General features: G+C 40.6%; 1 protein-coding gene across 1 annotated transcript; it reads left to right on the top strand.

Annotated features, from left to right (window-relative positions):
• The first annotated feature begins 17,284 nt into the window (after window positions 1–17,284).
• Window positions 17,285–20,824, top strand: LOC148030397 (auxin response factor 18-like). Its single transcript, XM_087686722.1, has 3 exons — window positions 17,285–19,011; window positions 19,302–20,347; window positions 20,534–20,824. The coding sequence occupies exons 1-3, from the start codon at window positions 17,728–17,730 to the stop codon at window positions 20,601–20,603; spliced, it is 2,400 nt and encodes a 799-aa protein (XP_087542848.1). The 5' UTR covers window positions 17,285–17,727; the 3' UTR covers window positions 20,604–20,824.
• Window positions 20,825–23,204: the final 2,380 nt, after the last annotated feature.

Raw genomic sequence — 23,204 nt, 5'->3', positions numbered from 1 at the left:
ACATCATGCTCTGGTAATTTTACTTCTCATCCAAATTTTGAATTGGGAATATGCATGTTCCAAATTATTTCTCGAGCATCAAGTTCCACGAGACATGAACTTATTGGGTGTGTTGATGTGATGGTATATTCAACTAATGTGATGAAAGAAATGACTCGTGAGTCCTTGCCCTCACACGTACTCGTAACTCGAGTCTCAAGGCAAATCTGGAGGCTTTTACTTGTTAGTTGACTACAATGAATCAGTTTGGTGACATGGCATTGCACACATATAAAACATTATGGACCACAATCACGTTGCAAGTTAGTTGCTCTTTTCCTTTTACTTTGATTAGTGTGAAACACGAAGTCAACTCCACGATTAAGAACACAAACATTTTGTGCTTGGTAATTTATGAGACACTTCCATGACCCAAAAATATGTGGAAAAATGTGCAAATAGACTAGGGAAGCTTTTGTAATGCCTTGTTTATAAACTTCAAGAAGTGAGGATGATGAGATGTTGTTGATATTTGTGTCACGATAGCTCAACATGGTGATTCAAGAGTTAATGTGGAGTACTGATTATGTCATGATAGCTCAGCATGGTTATTGAGGGGTTAATGTGTGGAGTAATGTTTATGATAAAGTCAAAAAAATTTCCTAGTTATTAATTATTGATGATTGATCCATGTTAGAAAATGATGGAAAAAACACCATGGAATTTGATGGTGCACCCTTAATTGACAATAAAGATGGCAAGTTTCTAGTTTCAATGTGCACATATTTCTATGAAAAGAAAGAAGAATTCACAAGTTTTTATGGTTGGTACATCAAATGTTACATATCTACAAACTACATGAGAGAAATAAGAATCCACAAGTTCTTATGGTTCATACATCAAAGGTCAAATCTTCCATGTCGTATGACTTACTCCTAGTAAGTTAGGTTGTTGGAGGCTCTATTTGGAACAACCTATACCTCAAACATGATAGTTCTATATGTAGCACAAATGTTGGTAGTTTAGAAAAATGAATAGCTTTGCATAGCACTACTTTGTATTTACCATTCTCTCTCTCTTCCTCTATTGAATGGTTACCTCATTTCTACCATGTGGTTGAGGGGAGGTTGGACAAATTAAGTAGTTAATTAAGAGTGTGCCTAATTCATGAGCATGGAGTACTTGTGTTTCAATTTCCCCTAAGTTGTATAATACCTAGGTCTGTAAAAATTAATGGCCCACATTCTCAAGTAATAATGTGCTTGCTTTGCTCAAATTTTTTTCAAGCATTTTCAATTATTTATTAGGTTCATAGCATGTATTTTTCAATATATTCTAAAATTGAAGAGTGCTATTGATGTTTCTTCTACAAAATATAGTTTACAAAACCTTGGATTTAGAAAAATTCATTCATTGTCCTACTATGATTTATATGCATTCAATGGTAAACATTTATCAAAATTATATCTATTCTTCACCACACATAGTTATAAACAAAACATGTTTCCAAAGTATGTGAGTATCCTCACATTATGTATGTTAATTTTTTGAGACCCTTGACATGGGTTGGGTTTCATCACAAAATATGGCTAAATGAGGCTCCACATTGGGAAAGGGAAAAGGGGCTATAAGATTGCCATTAATAATTATTTTTGCAGTAGCACTACCAAAAATGATTTAGATAAACTTAGTAAAACTTTTGCCAAAGAAGAAGAGAAGGGGGAAAATACATGGTTTTAGATGTGAAAAAGAACCTCCTTCTCTTTCTTGTCGGCACACACAACCCTTCTTTACTTTGGAGATGGAAGACAATGGCTTCTCTCTTTTGTGTGCATCTTTTTGCCATCTATTCTACTCTTCTCTCTCTTTTCTCCTTCAACACAATTGCATAAATGTTCAAAATGAGTGGTTTGCACCTTTGAATATCACATCACCAAATATGCATCTAAATTCATATTTATAACCACAACTATTCATGAATATAGATGTGCTTGTAAAAGTGCTCAAAATGCATATAATTGTGCTTATGCATGTGCTTACAAATTATTAACATGCTTATAAACACACTTATAAACATCTTTATATACGAGCTAGGTGTGGCTATAGGCACAATGTTAAACATGAATATAGATGCCCATGTAAGAGTTCTTAACAATGCACCATTAAACATGTTTGTTGATGTGACTATAGACATGCCTATAAATGCGCATCTACATATTGCATCCAATCTAAGCAATGGGGGTTTTAAAGTACCCTTTAAATGCATATAAAATGGATGGGTTCTTGTATGTGCACTCCCAACAAGGGACCTTGGGGAGTGGTTATACCTTAAGCCCAAATTTACCTATGGTACTTACACTAATGTCTCACTTTGGGTGCTACCTTTAGGTATTCTTGCTGCGAAGTGGACCAAGTAATGAATCTAACATCTCAAATCTTAGATATAGATAACTTAATTAAACATAAAAAGATGGTGTTCTTCTATTTTGCACATAGTTATGTTGCTTTTATAAAGAAAACTAGGAAAGGTTTTTAAAAATGAACCACATAAATGTTGAGTTAAAGACACCTATGCCTATGGTGCCCGTATATTCACTACACTAAGAGTACACGCACACCCATACACTACAGCAACTCTGGCTAGTGACCACCATTATTACTTTATTCTTTATTCTTTCAACAACGAATAGAATAAGGGAGACTGGTCACACATTGTGATTGTTGGATTTTCCACATCTTAAGTCTCTCTCTCTTGCTCCCTTGCTCCATCTGCCATAGCTCACACCACCATTGCTTCCACTTGCTTGTGCTCTCACACTTGGGCTCCTCCCTTCAACTAGCATCAGAGCATTGGTTTAAGGAGCTTCATCAGAGATTCACTTCAACCTAGATTAAATCCCTACAATTCACATTCATGGTATCCATGGCTCGAGCTTGAAGAGGTAACCATTTTCCTTTCAACTTGCTTTGGGTCTCCTTGGGCTTCTTCCAAGTAGTAAGGAGGATTGTTTGAACCTTGCTTGAGATTCCACATTGGCCATTTGGCTCAAAAAACATAGTAGCATTTTTAGCAAACCATATTCCTAAGTATTTTGCATACTTCAATAGCTTGTATGCTCCCTACACTAGTTTGCAATCATTGGACAAGCATTGGCCACTTCCCTAGCATTAGTGAAGGATTGTTTGAGTACTCATTTAGTGCTCCTTTGTTGAAATAACCAGCAACCATTACAATAGCAAACAACATGCTATTTGCACATCTTTTCTCCAGCTTCTTCCCTACTTACCAATGGCACCCAACAACTCATGTGGCTCTTGGCATTTGGGAAACTAACTTGGCAAACTCCCTGGCATCTTTGGTATGTGTTTTGGCATTGGTTGGAGCTCCCTAACATCAACCATTAGCTGAATATTCAAATAGGCTTGCTATTACAGACATGTGATAGTTTCTTCTCTCAAACTTGGAGCTACTACATATCCCTATTAATGCTCATTTGATACCCCAATACTTGGAGGATATTATGGTCATGCATTGCAATGCTATTGGCCTTAATTTGAGCTAAACTACCTCAGGATACACAAAGATTATACTGTTGTAATAAATAGAGTAGCAAGCCATTTATCAAGGACACTTAATGCTTATTGCCACTTGATGCTAAATGGGCATACTACTTGGATGTCTTAATGCATAGCATTGATGCTAGGTTTATGGGGACATTTGAGCTTCACATTTGAGTGACATTTGATGTCTTAAAGCTTTGGTTGCTATAGTGATTGTCACTTACAAGCTTGAGGATTTACTATATGTATTGCTTGTGAATGTATGGTCTTGATGCATCTTAGCTTTCAGATGCTTGTGTACTTCATGTATTGAGCTTGATTACTCATCTATAATTTGGTTTTTCTTCAATGGGAGCTACTTGACACTTGGATCTTTGCATTGAGCTTCAAACTTTTGCAATTGTGCTTGAGCTTACTTCATTGAGATAGCGGGACTTACAACTGATGTATTTGCTCTCTGGATGCTACTTGGATGTAGTCACTTCCCTAGTGGGCTAATTTGATTCTTGCTTTGGACCCCGCACCTATCTCTATCAGTGTGTTGTTAGTGATGTATCTACCCTACTATGCTATGCATTGAGCTTCATTACCCTTGCTCAGTTGGTTGTGCATTTGGCAATTCTCTTCAATTATTCTTGAGACCTACTACACACATGATGTTTATGCCCATTGGATGTATCTCTCTATGACACATTGAGATTGAAAGTTCTCAATACCAATTACATGCTTAGTCACTAGTTGCTCGTACATATCTCGTCTATTGCAATATATATCTCATAGTTAGAGCTTGGATTTTTGGATCACTTGCCCACACTTGGTTTTGATTTACTGATGTATTTATTTCAGCATGCCCTAATTGCATTTTTCAACATTGTTTATGAGAGCACACACTTTGTCTTGACAATTCATTGGTTGCAGTTAGTGAACACTTACTATTTTGGAAGTTTCTCTTACTTAGCCCTTGCGTTGGGTATAATTTTGGGATTGATTTGCAATAATTTACAGTGGCCCATCTTCTTGTACTATGCTTTCATTTCTTGGCATGATGGGTAGTGGATCAAATGATAATGCTATCTTTAACATTGACAAATTGGATGGCACTAATTACATCTATTGGAAGGTAGAGATATTGCACGTTTTTGTATAGAAATTGTAGTTTAAGGCATTGAGACATAAGGGTGTAAAGCCCAAACACTTTGATGTGGAGGACTGCGTTGATTTAGATGAGTTATGTAAATCTACAATCATTTTTCACTCTCTAAGCAGTTATTCTACAATATTGTCTCTGAAAGAAGGGTAGATTGCATGGCAGTTAAGGAAGAAGATTCCTGATGTCTATGATAAGTAGAGCCCTGCCTCTCAAATGTGTTGGCTGAAGCAACTCATCAACCTTCGTATGAAGGACATACTTTCATTTTCACCCACTTGAATGTGTTTCATTCCATTTTTAGCGATGTGTTTTCAAGGGATTTGACTTTAAGGAGAATATTCCACCATTGTTCTTGCTATTTACATTGTCTGAATCATGGGACACATTCTATATTTCTATGAGTGAAAATATGCCTACTAATGGGTTGAAATTACAGGATGTAGGGGGTGCATTATTGAATGAAGAGATTAACAAGAAGAACGTTAATGCTTCCTGTAACTCTCATGATTTAATAGTCAAAGCTAATAATATTAAGAGTAGTAATGACCGCCATGGGAGAGACTCTTAGAAGTCTCATTCTCAGTCATGTGGACAATCTTGTAATTAGTCCCATGGCCGTAAGTCCGCATTAACTTGTCATTATTGTGAGAAACAAGGTCATATTCAGCCACATTGCAATAAAATGCGTGATGGCAAGTACAAGGAAAAGGAAAAGGGCAAAGTGCAAAAAAAGAATGATGATTGCAACATTGTCCCTAGCAAGTCCAATATTAAGATTGAAGAGATTAATGTCGTGTAGACTGATTCTGATGATCATTACATACTTTTAGCTTCTTCTCTTGATGTTTTGTAGTTGATTGATGCCTTGTCCACCTATGCTCAATGTTGGCTAATTGATCTAGGGGCTTTATTTCATGTTACGCCTCACTGAGAGTGGTTCCACTCTTATCGCAACACAACAAGATCTATCATATTGGGTAATGACCTACTAGCATTGGATATTGTTAGTATTACAAATGTACAATTGTAGTATGCTTCAGGTAGCATCTTTACTTTGCATGATGTATACCATGTTCTAGCTTTGATTAAAAGCCTACTCTCTATTGGATAGTTAGATTATGTATGTTATTTTGTATCTTTTAGTGATTCCTCTTTGAAGATTACCCATGGGAATCTTGTCCTACCACAAGGTGCCAAGTCTAGTACTATTTATCCATTGCTTGTATTCGGATGTATTGACCATGTTTTGGTAGTGACTGAAATTCCACATGTATCATTATGGCATCGTCACCTTGGGCACAAATCATTAAAGGGAATGAAAATTCTTACTCATTTGCAACATCTTTCACCTCTTGACTATAAATGTTTTGATTGATCATTGTCTTTATGGCAAGCAAACACATAATTTGCATAAGAAGTCTGGGTTTCTGCACATAGATGAGCCTTTAGCTCTTGTTCATCCTAATGTCTATGGATGTATGCCTTGCAAGTCATTAAGTGGCACGAAGTATTTCGTTACTTTCATTGATGATTACTCACATAAGGTCCAAACATACCCCATAAAGCAAAAGTTAAAAGTATTGGCTATGTTTCAACGTTGGCTTGCTTTTGTTAAGAACCAGTCTAGGTATAGGTTGAAATATCTATGGTCTAACAATGGGGGAATATATGTATCTAAAACCTTTAAGTAGTTTTGTGATGAGAGTGACATTAGGCATTAGTAGACTACCCCTTACATCACACCCCAAAATGGTATAGCTAAGCACATGAATAGGATAATTCAAGAGAGAATCCATAATATACTTAGCTAAGTAGGCTTACTGTAGCACTTTTGGGCTAAGACAATCACCACTTTTGTACATTTGATTAATGATCCATATACACTACTTTTGACTATTAGGTTGCAAAGGAGGTATAGTTTAAAAAACCTCTCTCATATGCCCATTTGAGTATCTTTAGTTGTGAGGCTTTCTGCCATGTTCCCAAGGACAAGCACAATAAGCTAGATCCTAAGTCCATGAAATGCATCTTTCTTAGTTACGGGAATGTAAGTGAGATGAGCTATTGCCTATGGGATCTATAGGCTTTCGAAAGGTCATCTGCAAGCCATGATGTTGTCTTTCGTGAGGAGAAAACGTATAAGCATCCTAAGCAGATCATTGAGGTACGTAGGGTGATATTTACGGTACAACCAACTAGACAACCTACACTAGCCAATGCTCCAATGGCCCTTGACCATGATATTATATAGGATATACATGCCACATAGCATGTTTTAAAGTGGTCTGCTACAAATAGATGTCAACCTGATCGATTTGCTCTCTCCATGGATTATGTTATGGTGACTAATGTTAGTGAGCCTCTTATCTATGATGAGGGCATGTGCAGAGGTGATAATCACAAGGGTCATGCAATCAAAATATAAACTCACTACATAAAAATCATATATGAGATTTAGTTCCTTTGCCTAGTGGAAAGTGTGCTTTGCCATGCAAATGGGTGTGAAAGTTGAAGAGTATCCCTAGATGCCCCAAGCCAACAAGTAAGGTCAGATTGGTTGTTAAGGGTTTTAAGCAAGTGCATGGTGTTAACTTCAATGAAGTCTTCTCTCCTATAGTCAAGATGACTACCATATGCTTGGTACCAGCTTTAGTTGCACAGCTAGATCTAGACCTCTATCAAATGGATATCAAGATTGCTTTCTTACATGGGGACATGCATAATGGGATTTATATGTGGTCTTTGAGAAAAATGACAAGGAATACCTAGATTTCATTATTGGAACTTGCAATATCCATGGCACAAGGGGAAGCAACAATGGGTATCATATATGCAAATCCCCTACCTTGCAGGTCTCCTATGAACAAGACTAGAGCTGGGAGGTCATTCCAAAACAACATATTTCTTATTTCTTGCTTTTTGAGACCTGCACCTCCCATAAGTGGTATAGATGGAGTTACAAGAAGAAAAAAGCCTGAGGTCTAGAGGGGAGAGCCTCCCTCTTGGGGGAGCATTGGAACAAGTGTTCATGGGATGGGTGTTGAGGTTGCATGCTTTGGAATGAGCACCATGGCAAAAAGCAACATTTTTGCCTCCATGTGTAGAGCAAGGAAGCTTTATTATGCCACAACGTCTAGATAACTAGTTGAAAAGTTTATTTTTCAAATCTTGATTTTTCAGAACCTATCTTTGTGTGTGTGTGTGTGTGTGTGTGTGTGTGTTATAGAGAAAGTGAAAAGTTCTACTATAAGTTGAGAATTTACATGAAGGTGACAAGAAAAGATTGCATCCCGTAAGCAGCTGAACAAGTATCCATGTAATCCAAAAAGGGATGTTTGGAAAGGAGTGTTCATAACTTAGTAAAGCCATGCCACAAAGTAAAGTACGGGCTAGGCCTATTGACCTAGACAAGTTAATGAGGCACCAAGAAATGAAGGTGTGGAAGCAAAACTTGATTTCATCTAGCTTCTAGGCTCACTGATCACAGTGTCTATCTCGCAACTCTAGAGAGCCGATGCGGTTCTTCTAAAAGTGGAGGGACTATATCAACTTCTCGAAGTGTCTGTCTCACAACTCTAGAGAGTAGATGCGGTCCCTCAAAAAGTGGAAGGACTGTATCAACTTCTCGAAGTGCAAATGACATGGTGATTGTTGATTGGAGGAGCTGACTAGGCAACAATTTCACCCTCCTCAATGTAGTCGATTCCGTGTGACCTCCTTGGTGGGGGCGTGGCTCGAAGATTAGAAAATGTACATGGTAGAGAGCCATTGTTAAGAGTAAGAGTGGGATAAAGCCTTAAGATGTTATGTTATCATTCGAAAAGATGAATGAACAGGGATTTGAATGAGGAGGCGTGGCCCTGAGCCTTGAGGGGGACAAGAAACACATCCAAAAAGCGATAAAACAAAAGGCTGCAAATTTGCAATAGAGTGTCGGAGTCTGAAGAAATGAAAAAGAAAAGGGGGCTGCGGGGGGGAGAATTTTGGTGAAATCCGAGGTGACCGGCTGAAGGCGTGGAACTCGGAAGGTGGAGCGAGGGAACGCACGTGGGGAAAAGCGGGCCCCACTGCCAGGCTCGCTAAAATGGTCGCGTCCCCCGGCGGTGACGGGGGCCGAGGCTCTGCTGGCGTGACCGGTTGAGCTGGTAATTTCGCCAAACAGCCGGTAAAATAAGAAAAATAAAAGAAAAGGAAACCACGTGGGGGACCCGCGATAAGAAGGGCACTGGGCCAGTCAACATCGGATGGCGACTGACTAATGAGTACCGTGCTTGCGTGGCACAATAGTTGTTGGGCCGGACCAGCGGGTCCCACTGCGGTCCTGTGCGGCCTGCCTCTTAAGGAGCTTCCCAAATAGGGAGGTGCGGGTCCCGCCCTCCTCCCGCACCCATCCTGTCCGTCTTCCCCTCGACTCCAGTCTCCTGTCCGTAGCGTCCTTTGGGCCTCCCCGCTCTCCCTTCGTGTTCCAAAGGGCCCATTCACATACGTTCCAACTCCTTGCACCTCATGGGACGCCTCAACATCCACATTATCAAACCTCTCACACCCGCATTAGGAGTGCTACACGGAATTCAAGTGTGTAGAAATAACTTTGCAATTGCACCCTCGAGGGGGAGCTCAAGAAAGAGAGAGAGAGAAAGAGTGTGTGTGTGTGTGTAAGCTGAGACTATCATTAGTTATCCCTAGCAATAGCCTTGCACAACGCTTGTTGATGGTGTTAACAAGGTGGTTGTTGTTGGGTGAACCAAACCCACACTACCCCCATCCCGAATCAATGCAACCAAGTGGGAGTGGCACTAACTCACCCATTGAGATCCTATGCAACACAAGTGCTAGGAAATGACAAACTTTCAAGAGGCTAGCAAGTGAAGGTAGCTGCATTGTCAGTAAGTGAGAAGGCAATAAAACATGCCATACCATCTTCACTTTATTGTTAAGACTTCCTCTTAGTAAGAGCTCAAAGTGGCACCACCCTTGGGATCTATTCCCACCAACTTTAGTGGTTCCAAACAAGTTCCAACCCTAGTTTAAAGCTATTATAATTTTTTCTAAAGGTTTTATCAATCCAAAACAAGTTGTGTGGAGAACTCAAGCTTGGTAGACAACGTACTTTTACGAAGGCCCACTTTGATTTTAGTTTCAAAACTAGTGTCAATTCACAATGACATGAGAACTTCAAAAGTCATGTTGGTGGAAACATGTCCCTAGATGAACTCAGTATATATAGTTAGCTATAATCAACTATCACTTTACCAATTTGTTAGCATTAGAGCCTTGCCACAAGTAGGTCAATTTCCTGGCACGAAAACAATTCACTTGTTAACATGTAAATATATCTCATACTGGACCCCACCTTCGCAATGATGAGAGAGAAAGAGAGAGTGACAGAGAGAAGATTGTTGTAGAAACAAAAAATAAGATTTCTGACATCAATAAAAACTTATGAATGTCAACAAAGTACCTATTTTGGAGCAACTACTCATCTACCTCTTTTGATCATTCCTTCACTAACTAGATATAAAGTCCTGAACATTTCATAATTGAAGTGAACTAACCCTTGCACATGGGCAATTAACAATTGAAATGGACTTTCACATTTCATGTTTATTACATATAGCTTTGCATAGAGTCTCATGTGCTAATTACAAAAGTAGTGTTTGCATGTGCAATGATATCCTAAACTCTTGTTAACATGTTGATGTTACATGTTGGGCCACCAAACATAACCAATCATCTTCTTATCATGTAAAAAGTTATGCAGGAAGAGGGGTGTAATGTATGTAAAGGTGATTATACTTGCCAAAAATATGTTGGGAAGGGACGATAGGCTGTTTAAAATTGGCATAAATCTAGGTAAAGAGTGGACCAAATGAAGTGGATGAGCTTCTAAGAAGAACTCAAGAGTAGACCCTACTTGACCTAAAGGCTAGAATTTCAAGGCCTTTAGATTTCAGATTTTATTAAGTCAAAGATGTGTGCTTCATATGAAGTTATTCTCGGTACTTTGAAATTCCCCAATGATCAAACTTTGCATGGTTTTTTAAAATAATGCACAGCTTGTATTAAGATAAAAATCATAAGTATAAGCATCCCCCTGAACCGAGTAAAACCTGGCTACATAAGTAGCTTAAAGACTAGTCATGGGCTTAAACTTTGTGTTTTTCCTTGCTAGCTTCATGAAAGATGCTTTGAGCTAAAGTGGATGGTGCAATGCTCAACATGCTAGTACAACCAAAAGCTATATTATTATTGAGAGTCCATAAGCTAAGAAGAGTGACCCCTCTAACCATCCCCCAAATTCTTTTGGATGCATCATTGAGGTTGCCTCTATCTCCCAATAATGCTTACTTCCAACTTACATCACTGAGGAGAAGGATTTCTGTCATTCCCACTTTAATTTCCCTCCAAAGAGATTGGGCTTCAAAACAGTCCCAAAAGACATGTTTGGGGCTTTCTTCATGTCTCCTACAAAAAACACACAAGGGGGATACATGGGCAAGCTTGGGGATCCTAACTCTATTTGAAAGCTTCTTGGAAACTATTCTCCACAGCAATAAGTTAATCTTGTATGAGGGGGGTGGCCCTCCAAGCCTTCTTGACCCTTTCTTTTCAAGTCTTCAATGTCCCTCTAGGTTCCTCCTTCCAAGATTCTAGAGTTCTAAGATACCACCTCGCATTAGCAACACGAAAGTTGGTGGACCTTTTCTTAGCAGCTATATCAAAGTCCTACCCTTTTCATTAACCAAACATTTCAAGATCCCATTATCACCAACTAGCTTTGATGTGGGCCATGAGTCCTTGAGTTTGATCAGAGTGTCCTAGAGCCATTCAGCCTCTTTGGCATTAAGACCAAAGGTAGCCACTATTTGGTGGAATGGTTTGAACATAGAACTTGCATCATCCCAAACATCTTGCTAGCAACATATGCCTTTTTTCTGCAAGCTAATGGATAGCTTCGGATTACACTTGATCGGGATGTAGTCATCCTCGTATGCATATGGGACCAGCCAAATATTCAAAACGAGGGAGGGATCAATCTTTCTTCTATTCCCACCTCACCAATCAAAAAGAGAGGTTGCTTATATCTATGTTGCCATCATCTGCTAAGCATTGTGGGATGCTAATCTTGGTTGCTCTAAACAGCACAAGGTTGTATCGATTGACATTTGGCTATATTTTCTTGTAGATCTTGGACTATATAATCCAACTAAATATCAGAATACTCTAGGGTTGTCCCTCATGGATCCGCTTTAGGAGAGAAGTTGATAGCCTCATTGCTTTCTCCTTGCAAAGGCTCCAAGCCTAGTCCTAGGGTAGTAACTTGATCCCACATGATAGAGGCCCACCCTCTAGAGTTCCCATAGGACCAAAGAACCTTCTTAAAAGGAACTCGATCTTGGCTTACCTGGATTTGGCAAAGGGAAACAATGACACATTGAAGATAGACATAAGGGTCATGACCATTTTGAGTAGGATGGTCTACCCAACTATCCCCATAGTGAATGATAGGCGACTAGAAACCTTGGCTGAAACTTGTTGTAGAACTAGTTAAAGCAGCTCCTACAGGAGATTCCAACACCTATTGGCACCCCTAGGTTGTGTATAGGTTGACCCTTTGGGATCTATCTAAAGCCAAACTAACTCAGCCCACTAAGGGCTATCATCCCATGATAGAAAAAGCAATTCAAACTTGCTATTGTTGACCTTAGAGCCATATAAGAATGGAAACTCATCATAAATATATAGGATGGTATGAATTGATCCAAGATCTGCATGAACAACATTGGAGTTATCATCAACAAACATTTGTGCACATAGATATTGGCAATTAGGGAAGCACAAGGGGCTTGATAGCAGAAGTTCTTATAGCTTGATTAATACAACATAGCAGCGGGTGGGTGACCATTGCAAAAGTAAAGGTGCAATAGGGCAACCTTATTGAATATTGCATCGAAGAACAAAGCTACTCAAAGCATAGCCATTGGTGGAGATGGTCATAGTGGCATTGGTAAATAGAGCTTTAACCATGCCACAAAATTGTTCACCAAATCCAACCTTGGATAGGAAAGCAAGAGCAAATTCCCAACACACCCTGTCATATGCCTTTTCTAGATTCATGTTCAGCAGCACATACATCCTCTTTGAGTGACAAGGCATGGTCTATGCCAAAAAGCAAGTTCAGAACTGCATCTTGGATATGTCTTCCATGCACAAAACCATATTAGCATGCATGAACTTTCATTCCCTACTTGATTCGCACGGCTAATGCTTTAGCCATGATCTTGTATGGCACATTAACCATGGTTAGTGGTCTCTAGTGCGCAAGTTTACGCCTCTTTGGTCCCTTAGGGATTAGCTTGATGATTCCTTTATTTGCTTCCTCTGGCGTGTACCCCATTATCGTGAAGTGATTAAGCATGTTGCACATGTCTTGGGTGCATGCATCCCATATCTCAAAAAATAACTCAATGGGAAAACCATCCAAGCCCCCCAGAGCATGACCTTTCTTCATAGACTTAAGCATGAAATGTAGTTCGTCCTTGGTGAAGGGCCATGACAAAGGTAGGGCCACATCGCTATCAACAAAGCAATTCATAGAGAAGAGCAATAAGCAATCTAATCTCCTCCTCCACTCATCAGTGGCGTGGAAGGGCAGACTCACAATGGCTGAGAGATGTTTCTTAGAGACATTAGAAATGCCTGCATCATCACAATATATCTTCCCTTCTTCATCTTCTATCATTGTAAGATTTTCCCTCTTCTACTTTCTCTTTAGTGCATTCAAGTACAGAGAAGTAGGTGCCTTGTGCATCGACAAGGCATTAGATGTTAATTGAACTCGAGAGCATGCAACTATATGATGTTCACTATCCTTAATGAAACCTTCAAGGTTTTGTAGGAGAGCAAGCAATATGCAATCTCTCAAATCACATAATAGAGCAGCAAGAATGTGAGTTTGGCATAGCTAAGCCAAGTGGAGCCATCTCCTCTGCAAAATTGAGCCTATTGCCTCCCATGCTGCTTGCAAAGATGCGTGATACCTTGCATGCATTCCTCCCAACAACCAACATATGATTAGCAGATGAAGGAATACAACCAGCCCAAACCTTTTTAACATTTTGAAGAAAGGCTTTATTAGTAAGAAAAACTAGTATTAAATTTGAACGATGGGGGTCCACCTTGCCTACATAAATAAGCCTAAAGGTGTTCATTATAAGAATATGATTAGATTCTAAGCAATCAACAAGGACTTGGTGTCTTATATTTGTCAATGCCCATTTAGCCTCATTATTGAGATAGAACGTCTCAAGCCATTCCCCTCTCCAAGACTCGTTTCTGTTGTGCCAAGTGATGCATCGGCCATCCTCTGTGGACATCAACAAGGCGACATCTACCAATCCCATCTATGTGTACATGTCTTGCTAGGATGCCTTTTCCTTCGCCCTTGTTCATATTGCTAGAGCCATGGGAGCGATTTGCACTACTAGCCGTCATGTTCTAGTCTCCACAAAGAAATGTGCAGTCACCAAACATGTGTGACTTCACCTACTGCCATGTGGCAGCTTGCATGCATGACACATTGGGTGCATAGATAGAGAAGCAATCTAGTGTCTCACCCATGATGGCAACTTTGACAGTGAGGACATTACCAATACCATCACATGCAATGATCTCATCTCGAAAATTGTCCTTCACTATGACTAGTACACCACCTTTGCCTTGCTTGCACACATTTGGAAAATAGTCTTGAGTAATGATTTTTTTTTCCAAATCAACTTGCAAAAAAGTAGTCCTTTGAGTCAATAGGCTATACTATTTCAATCGTTGCATCATTGAAACACATCTCATTTCTTGAAAGCCATACATACCCCAAAATGAAGAAGCACATTAATAATAATTTGCCTTTAGAGCAATCAAGGAACATGCAAGAGGACCTGGAGTGATCTAAAGATAGAAAGCCGCTGCCACACTCTTATTTATGGAGTATGCTATCCATTTCATATTAATGGCTAGCTTGTATATAGGGCTCAAAGCTCTATTGTGCACATTATTGAGTGATCACCACTCTTGGACTCTTGGTTGCAGGCCAACACATCCATACACTAGGATAGTGTGGGCTATTGGCATGGGATGTTAGCTCTTGGGCATGGCTGTGACTCGGTTTGTCGCTAGCTCCCAAGTTGGGGGTGAGCCCATTTGTCTCTGTGGCTGGGAGTCGTCGACTAATCCAAGGATGTAACAATAAGATATTTTTTTCTACTCTCCACTTCAATTAGCCCTCTTTCTAAAAGCACTAAAGGGGACTAAGCAACCCACAAGTCCCGAGGGTGGTCACTTTGTACTTAAAGTACTTTATCACATAACTCAACTTGCAACATATTTATAATGTTTGTGACTTATAAACACCTTATGCATTATTCTACAATGGGGACGTAACTAGTGATTTCCTTTAATCACTCCTCCTGATGATGACTGTAGGTTTAACCCTTAGTTAACTCGCCTATACCCCTCCACTCCTAGTGTGATGATGTTTTGAAATGCATACTATCATGACAATATGTTTAGTTTGTCTTATGCATACATGATGCAAATTAAACTATGAATAGAAATGTACACATACAAAGGGTAGGACCCATTAATAACAAAGAGCATCACATACAACGGTGGGTGTTAAAGTTTCACTAAATGTATACATGGGATCTGCAAGTAAGTTTTAGGTATTGATTGTCATACACCTCTACTACCTCTCGGTCCAAATAGTAGCTTCATAACCCACTAGTCTCTTAACAAGCAACACATTCCATGCACAACCCACAAATTTTTTTTTTCTTACCATGTTCATTGCAAGGCTAACAGTGGTAATCATTTGCAAATGAGCTAAAAGCATGTTTAATCAAAAGTGCTTCCCAAACTATCTAGAGATTTAAGAAGACTCCACAATCACTTTGTTTATTAGATGCTAATCAAAATGATCCTAAAAGTATGTTTATCAATTTAACTAATTTGAAACCAAAAGTGTGTTTCTCAAATTAACCTATTTTAAACCCAAAATATGTATCTCAATTCATGCAAATGGCTAGAGTTATGCCAACAACTTGAAGGGTTACTAATGAAACAAGGGGGTTGTCAGATGCACCATGCCATTACTATGTTGTGATTTCTTTTTCCAAATGGAAGGTTATCGTGATAAGTGATGGTATTGTTAGCTTTTAAATTAACCAAATAAGGAACCAATATGTACATGAAACATTGTAGGGATAGATGGTTTCATTTTGTCAAGCTATGGATTGTGAGTTTCTATTTAGGTTAAGGGGGTTAGTTGTGATCCTTTAGTAAATTGTTATGATTGAAGGTGAAATGGTTACATTGATGACACCATGGTGGTTTTCCATCAAATGGGAGATGTTAGAATCTAGTTCCTCTTTTGGCACTTGTTTGCATTTTGGTCAATGCCTTGATTCGCCTCTCTTTTGTGGGCAAAAGATTTACCACAATGATTCGATGATGGTCTTTAATATTCAACTATACAGCATCACAATTCCTTTAAAATTTGCTTGTGTATTGTGATCAATGATGCAAAAGGAGAGGAATAAATTTACTTCCAAAAATCATTAATTTCGATGGAGAAATCAAGGGCTGCTAGTAGGCATAATACTATTGACCACTTTACTGTGGGTGCATAGTAAAGTGTTTGAGCTATTTAGTATTACAAGGATCTATTCCCACTAAGCCTAGATTCCTAATCAGGTTGGATCCACCTAGTGAAATCACAAGTTTGCATAGCTTTGGAGTACGCAATAGGTTTGTGAACTTGGAACCACAAGAAACAATGGATGAGGGCATAGCCTAGAGTGGTTCCTAGTGGAATATGACGGGGAATGGTATGCAGTAAATGATTGGGAGTATCAGTTGTGTGACATGTGGTGGGTGGGTTTAGTGAAAGGCAGCTTCCTTTTTTTCCCTTTTTTCTTAAGATTCAAATTTGTCTATTTTGGACTATAGTTGCAAGTTGGTTTTTAGTTGATTCTAAGTCAACATCTAAACCATGCGACTTTAAATCGTTTTGGGGTGTTGAACCAATTTGGTCCTTGATTAAGCACCCTAGTCCTAGTTCGAAGAGGTCCTAAGAACCCAGGAAGGAGATGGTTGTTTAGTGTGTGCGACAATCTCTTTTATTGATATACGAATGCAGGGGCATGTGAACCGGCTTCAAGCAAGCGGGATCTTCTTATTTTTTTCCTTAGGGTGGGGGTTTCCATTTATTCATTGGAATTAATTGGCGGGGGGATGACGTGGCTCGTGCGTGCATTTGATGTTCCTACAAAAATTGACCAACACAGATTTCCTTCGTCGTGCGGGGTTTTATGGGTATTTAATAAACGGGGCGAATTGTTTTATTTAAAAAATCGGAAAAACAATGAACAACAACAGCGAAACGGAATATGATGTCTTTTGCTTTTCTTTTTCTCGAACCCGGTTCTTTTGTTGTCTGTGTTTGATGTGTCTCTCTCTCTCACTCTCTCTCTCACACATCAGCTGCCAGTGCTCTGAGAGAGCTCTCCCTCTCTCTCTCTCTCTCTCTCTCTCTCTCTCTCTCTCTTTTGTGTCTGTCTGTGGGGCAAGACATTTGCAGCTCTGCTTTTCTTTTCTTTTTTTGTTTTTTGGCCTCCCCCTTCTCGGGTTCCGTTCCACAGCAGTACTGCTGATAGCACACCTTGCTGCTTCCCTACGAACAATCCATATAGGCTAGAAGAAAAACTTCGTGCCTTTTATGCTTGTCGGTCGTCTCTCTCTCTCTCTCTCTCTCATACTCTGCCCATCCTGCCATGCCTCCCCCGTAGATTTTGCCATGCGCCATAGATTGCTCATCAGCACCCCTCCTGCCATGGCACCTTTCCGCCTCCCCATCCCAGTTTCCTGACGCATCCACAGCTTATCATTCGTCTCTCTCTCTCTCTCTCTCTCTCTCTCGCTGTGTCTTGCCTGTTTTTTCAGCAAGACAGATCGCCCTGGCGACCCCCCCCTTGGCGTCTGGGATGCCCGGGCCCTTCTCAATGAGCGTCAACAGCCTGAAGATGGACCATGGCGGAGACGACCACCGCGCCCCGTGGGTAGGAGCAGCGCTGCGCAAGCGCACCGCCGACCCACCCCCGGCACCTGATAATGGCCACCGCAACAGCGGCGGCAGCAGCAGCAGTGGCGGCGGCGGCGGCGGTACTGGGCTCGATTCTCAGTTGTGGCATGCCTGCGCCGGAGCCATGGTGCACCTGCCTAGGGTTGGAGCCAAGGTAATCTACTTCCCACAGGGCCACGCGGAGCATGCCGCATCCCCGCCCGACTTCCCGCCGTCTCTTGCCCTCACCTGCACTGTCCCTTGCCGCGTACTCTCGGTGCAGTTCCTCGCCGACATCGAGACAGACGAGGTTTATGCCCGCATCCGCCTGAAGCCAGACCCTGTCGTGGTTTCTGATCCATTAGAGGATTCCCCACCATCACCCCCTCTGCCTGAGAAATCAGCGTCATTTGCTAAAACCCTAACCCAGAGTGATGCCAACAATGGCGGTGGCTTCTCCGTCCCTCGTTACTGTGCCGAGACCATCTTCCCCCGGCTGGATTACACCGAGGATCCGCCGGTTCAGATTGTGCATGCAAAGGATGTTCACGGTACTGTGTGGAAGTTCCGGCACATCTACCGGGGCACGCCAAGGCGTCATCTTCTTACCACTGGCTGGAGCAACTTTGTTAACCAGAAGAAACTTGTTGCTGGTGATGCCATTGTGTTCTTGAGAAGTGCTGGAGGGGAGCTGTGTGTAGGCGTGCGACGGTCTTCCAGAGGAACCAGTGCAGGGGATTATTCTTCTTGGCATATTTCAGCAGCAGGTGTGCGTTCTTCATCAAGGTGGGAACTGAAGCCTCAGGATAGTTCCTATGACTTCCTGGGGCCGGCAGAAGGCAACACAACTTTGACAAGTTTGAATCGTGCCATTAGAGCAAGTACAGACGCTGGCACCACTACCAGTAACTTTGCTAGGAACCGTGCTCGGGTTACTGCTAAATCTGTCACGGAAGCGGCTATGCTGGCGGCAGAGGGGCAGCCATTCGAGGTTGTTTACTATCCACGGGCTACCATTTCAGAATTCTGTGTCAAAGCATCTGCAGTGAAGGCAGCCCTACAGCAAAGCTGGGCTCCTGGGATGCGTTTCAAGATGGCAGTAGAAACTGAGGATGCATCTCGAATTAGTTGGTTTATGGGGACCATTGCCAAAGTGCAAGAGGCTGATCCTGTGCACTGGCCCAATTCTCCTTGGAAGATGTTGCAGGTCAATGTTCTTTCTGATTTTGATAATTTAATAGCATGCTAACAAATTCTGTGAAAATGTGTCAACTTGTAAAATTGTGAAATTGATCAATTTTGGCTTACATGGTTGATGCAGCAAGAATTGACATTCGTACTATGGCTGGTGCTTCTTGGAAACATTGTTGCATCTTGTAAACCAGTGGCAGATACTTTAACTGCTAAATCTACACAGCAACATTAGAGTTGCATGCAATTTGATATAATGTCTGGTACTCATAACCTTTGTTAAATTACAGTTTGACTGTTTTGCAGGTTACATGGGATGAACCAGACCTGCTTCAGGGCATTGTACGAGTGAGTCCATGGCAAGTGGAGCTCGTATCCCCAATGCAGCTGCCGTCATTTTCTTTGCCAAAGAAAAAATTGCGGCTTTCGCAACCACCAGAGCTCCAAGTTGATGGTCAGGCTGGCATTATGGGGTTTACGATGGCACCACTTGCCAGCAATATGCTGGGGCACATTAACTCTTGGCATGGGTATGTGGACAGTGTTCCTGCAGGCATGCAGGGAGCCAGGCATGATCGTAACTTTGGGCTAGCATTTCAGGACTTTCAACCCATCATGTCCCAACCAGGTATGTTCTTGGAGAGCTTTTATGAGCACCAAGACAATCCGGTGGTGGCTGGTACTAGGGTGTCAACTGAGCTTAATATAGGTAATTTAGCTGATCGGAGCAACTTGGGTGTCCAGAACCAGCTCTCGACCTTGTTGACAGTTGGAAGTTCTAGTAGTACTGAGCCTGCATCAAGCAGTAGTGTATTGAATTGGGATAGAAATGGAAGCTCCAGCACCAAGAATGCACCATTCCTACTCTTTGGCAAGGCGATTGACACTAGTCAATCAGTAAAATCTCACCCCACTCAACTGTCTGGTGGCAGTGCTTCAGATGGCCATGGACATGAGACCATGTCAGATGGAAATCAATCCGAAGTGCTTGATAAGATGCACGGGTGCATCACAGGACATGGTAAAAGATCAAATACCTTACAACAACAATGGGAAAGTTTTGAGTCCACTTACAATGAAGTTGGAACTCTTGATTGGTTCCGAGAACAAGCAAGCATTCTTGATAGAGACCGAGCCATGAATAATGTTGACAATGCCTTCAACCATTGCAAAGTGTTTCGAGAAAGTGACGAGGTTGGGCGAACTGTAGATCTTTCTGTATTTGACTCATATGAGGAGCTTTACGAGAGGCTGTCAGCCATGTTTGGTGTTCAAAAACTTGAAATTCTGAATCGGGTGGTGTGTGTTGACTCTAGGGGTTCTTCAAGACCTGTTGGTGAGGAACCATACAGGTAATTCTTATTACTCAGCTGACATTATGCATAACAGGGAATGATGCGTGTTTTTGGAAGGTTCTTAGTCTTACTAAGCTGACATGGAGTCTATCATGCATTACTGCAAACATGGGGGATTACGTGTCTTATCTGTGCTGATATGTAATTAAGGTGTAAATTAATGCTTGTTTAACATTTTTGCAGGGATTTTGTCAAACGTGTGAAGAGGCTGAAGATACTATCAGAGTCCAGCAGCGAGAGTATGACAAGGTGACTGAAACTTGAAAGCAATAGCTTGCCAACCAACATGGCTGGGCCAGTTTATGGGCCAGCTTCACTGGTTGGAAAGATGTGATTTGTGGTTGCTAATTTTTCCGAAACACTCTTTTCCAAAACGCTGTCACACGAAGTCGAGGCGGGGGTCCTCTGTTTCCACAAGTTCAAGGTTCAATGCAAACTGTCATAACCCCTCTCTCTCTCTCTCTCTCTCTCTCTCTCTCTCTCTCTCTCTCTCGTACATCTTGCGTTGGCTGTCTATGCACTTGGGGCCTTTTTTGGGTTCAGCCCCAGATTGATAAATTTCAAAGCCTCACACACACACACACACACACACACACACACACACACACACACACTCTCTCTCTCTCTCTCTCTCTGTCTGTCTGTGCCCCTCCCCCCCCCTTTCTTCGCGGCTGTCTTAGTAGAGTGGGTTTGTTTGGCTGCTTTATTCTTCATACGTGGTAAAGAAATTCCGTTTTGTTCCATACCCTCAGATCTCTGCAAAATCTTACGAGCAACGCAATGTACTTAACATCGATCACAATTAAAAGCTTCGAGAGGTTCTCTCCGATTTGTTGTAGGATCATGTATAGAAGTCTGTGTTTCCATAGTCCCAATGGTTTCTCGCACATCTTAGATGGAGTTGCCCAGCAGGTTTAATAAGTCTATGCTTGAGCTTAACCAAGAACTGATTTGGCTTTCTTGGAAGTCTTACAACTAAAGTTGGTGTCGTATGGCACATTCTTCAAACTTTTAGGGTGTCCTTGCACATGCTGATTGACATGTGTGAATGAAGAATTGGATTGTCCATATGTATGTGAGTTCGCCATGCACTGTTAAAAAAAAAAACTAAGTTCTAGGGTGTCTAATGAATTGTTAGATTTTGAACAAAAGGCTTGAATTTAAGCTAAACAAGAAGATACCAAAGTACACACTATGGAAGGAAAAGTGTAGTTACATATGACATGGATCAAGTACCATTTAGGTAGAGGCACATAGCTTGCCCAAGTAGTAGTGTGTTTAGGGTAGACCAAGAATTAACACATTTTTGAGGGATTGTTCCTAGTTAGAAGATGGTAGTGGGGGGAAGCTTGCATATGAGAGTTTAGTTTCCTCAACTAATTGACCATTTGTGGGAGATATATCATGATACCTTTGCTTGAGTGTGAGGTCTAATAGGGGGTGGCGATTGTTGATTTAGACTTTGCATCTTAGCAAACCTATCCTTGTTGAAAACTTGAAACAAGAATAATCCTAAATGTGAGTTGAGAGTAAATTAGGCCTTTGATTATTGAAAACGAATATAGGTCTATGCTTTCGTACACATCAAAGGTGGATTTTCCTTAAATCAATTTCTTCTCGGAGATTGAGGAATGTCATGTACAAATCAATGTATGACTTAGGCTAAGGGCAAGCTTATTACATTTAGAATTCATGGAGGTGGATTTTGCTTAATCAATTTGTTCTTGGAGATTGAGGGATGTCATGTACAAATTAGTTTACGACTTAGGCTAAGGGCAAGCTTATTACATTTACAATTCATGGAGGTGTGGGGATACTCTCAATGGTTGGTTGTTTGTTCGAGATTTCATCTTTTTGAGTGTGTGAGGTTATTTTTGAGTTGGGTTTAAGTGGAGGTAAGGGAAGAAGGTTGCCTTTGCTAGATAAAGGTAAAGGCATTGAGGTTGAAAGGCAATTTGATATGAATTGAATGTGGGAGAAGGTTGTCCATTCAGCTACTTTGGACCTTGTGAGTTGGATGACAGAGCTTGAATGTACATTTCAAGATGTTGGTTATTGTCTCCACTCCATATGTAGTTTTTGCAAATGGTATTGAGTTGATTTATGGTTTTCTTTTTTGGTTTTGGGAATGGGATCGAATGGGAGGAGGGTGTGGGGGTGGCTCTAGCAAGCCATAAAATAGATATCATATGAGACAATGTTGTGTTTATAACTGCAACCTTGATTGCTATGTTTAATTGGATGCCACTATTTTACACAATCCTTTATTTCAAGATATTTGTGACCTTACATTTTGCCAAGCTATTAGACAAGTCCCATTAAAATCCTTCCTATTACATAGTAATGGATTGATTATTGATTGTAGCAACTATTGCATAGTATTGGACCATTTATTGATTATAGCAATCCAAGAAAATAAATCTTATAAAAATAAGGAAAAAAGAGAGATTAATATTTAAGATGAAAGGTGACGTTTGCATTTGATAATAAGGATTATTAGAAACTTTCATGGATCATAATGATTGGGACCAAGTAATACTGTGTATTTCTTTTTTAATTCATTCATTTGAAAAGTATACGACATAAAATTTTCATGCATCTCCAAAATTTTCACGTTCTTATTATTTTGGAAAAAATGATTGTATGTTTGACTTTGAGTTTCTCTTTGAGTTTAGGCTATTTGGTATTATGATAGTAGTCTTTAAACTTAATCTAGATGTCAAGGTTATCGAGTGCCACAATTCTTGGCAACTATGTGTCTAGTTATCGTTGTGTATGTACTAACGCATTAGTACATAATCAAAGTCCATGGATACAAAAAATCCATATTTTCTATCTCCATAGTAATATAACT

The sequence above is a fragment of the Lygodium microphyllum genome, chromosome 10 (assembly GCF_053477565.2).
Source record: "Lygodium microphyllum isolate KBCC chromosome 10, Lygodium_microphyllum_v1.1.10, whole genome shotgun sequence".
NCBI lineage: Eukaryota > Viridiplantae > Streptophyta > Polypodiopsida > Schizaeales > Lygodiaceae > Lygodium > Lygodium microphyllum.
The sequence above is the reverse complement of the archived record's forward strand: the minus strand, read 5'-3'. Positions and strand labels throughout refer to the sequence as shown.

Excerpts from the sequence above, each read along its gene's own strand:
- LOC148030397 (XM_087686722.1), top strand. The coding sequence starts at position 17,728 with ATGCCCGGGCCCTTCTCAATGAGCGTCAACAGCCTGAAGATGGACCAT. Across the intron at positions 19,012-19,301 it reads CTCCTTGGAAGATGTTGCAG|GTTACATGGGATGAACCAGA; the intron begins GTCAATGTTCTT and ends ACTGTTTTGCAG. Across the intron at positions 20,348-20,533 it reads GTTGGTGAGGAACCATACAG|GGATTTTGTCAAACGTGTGA; the intron begins GTAATTCTTATT and ends ACATTTTTGCAG.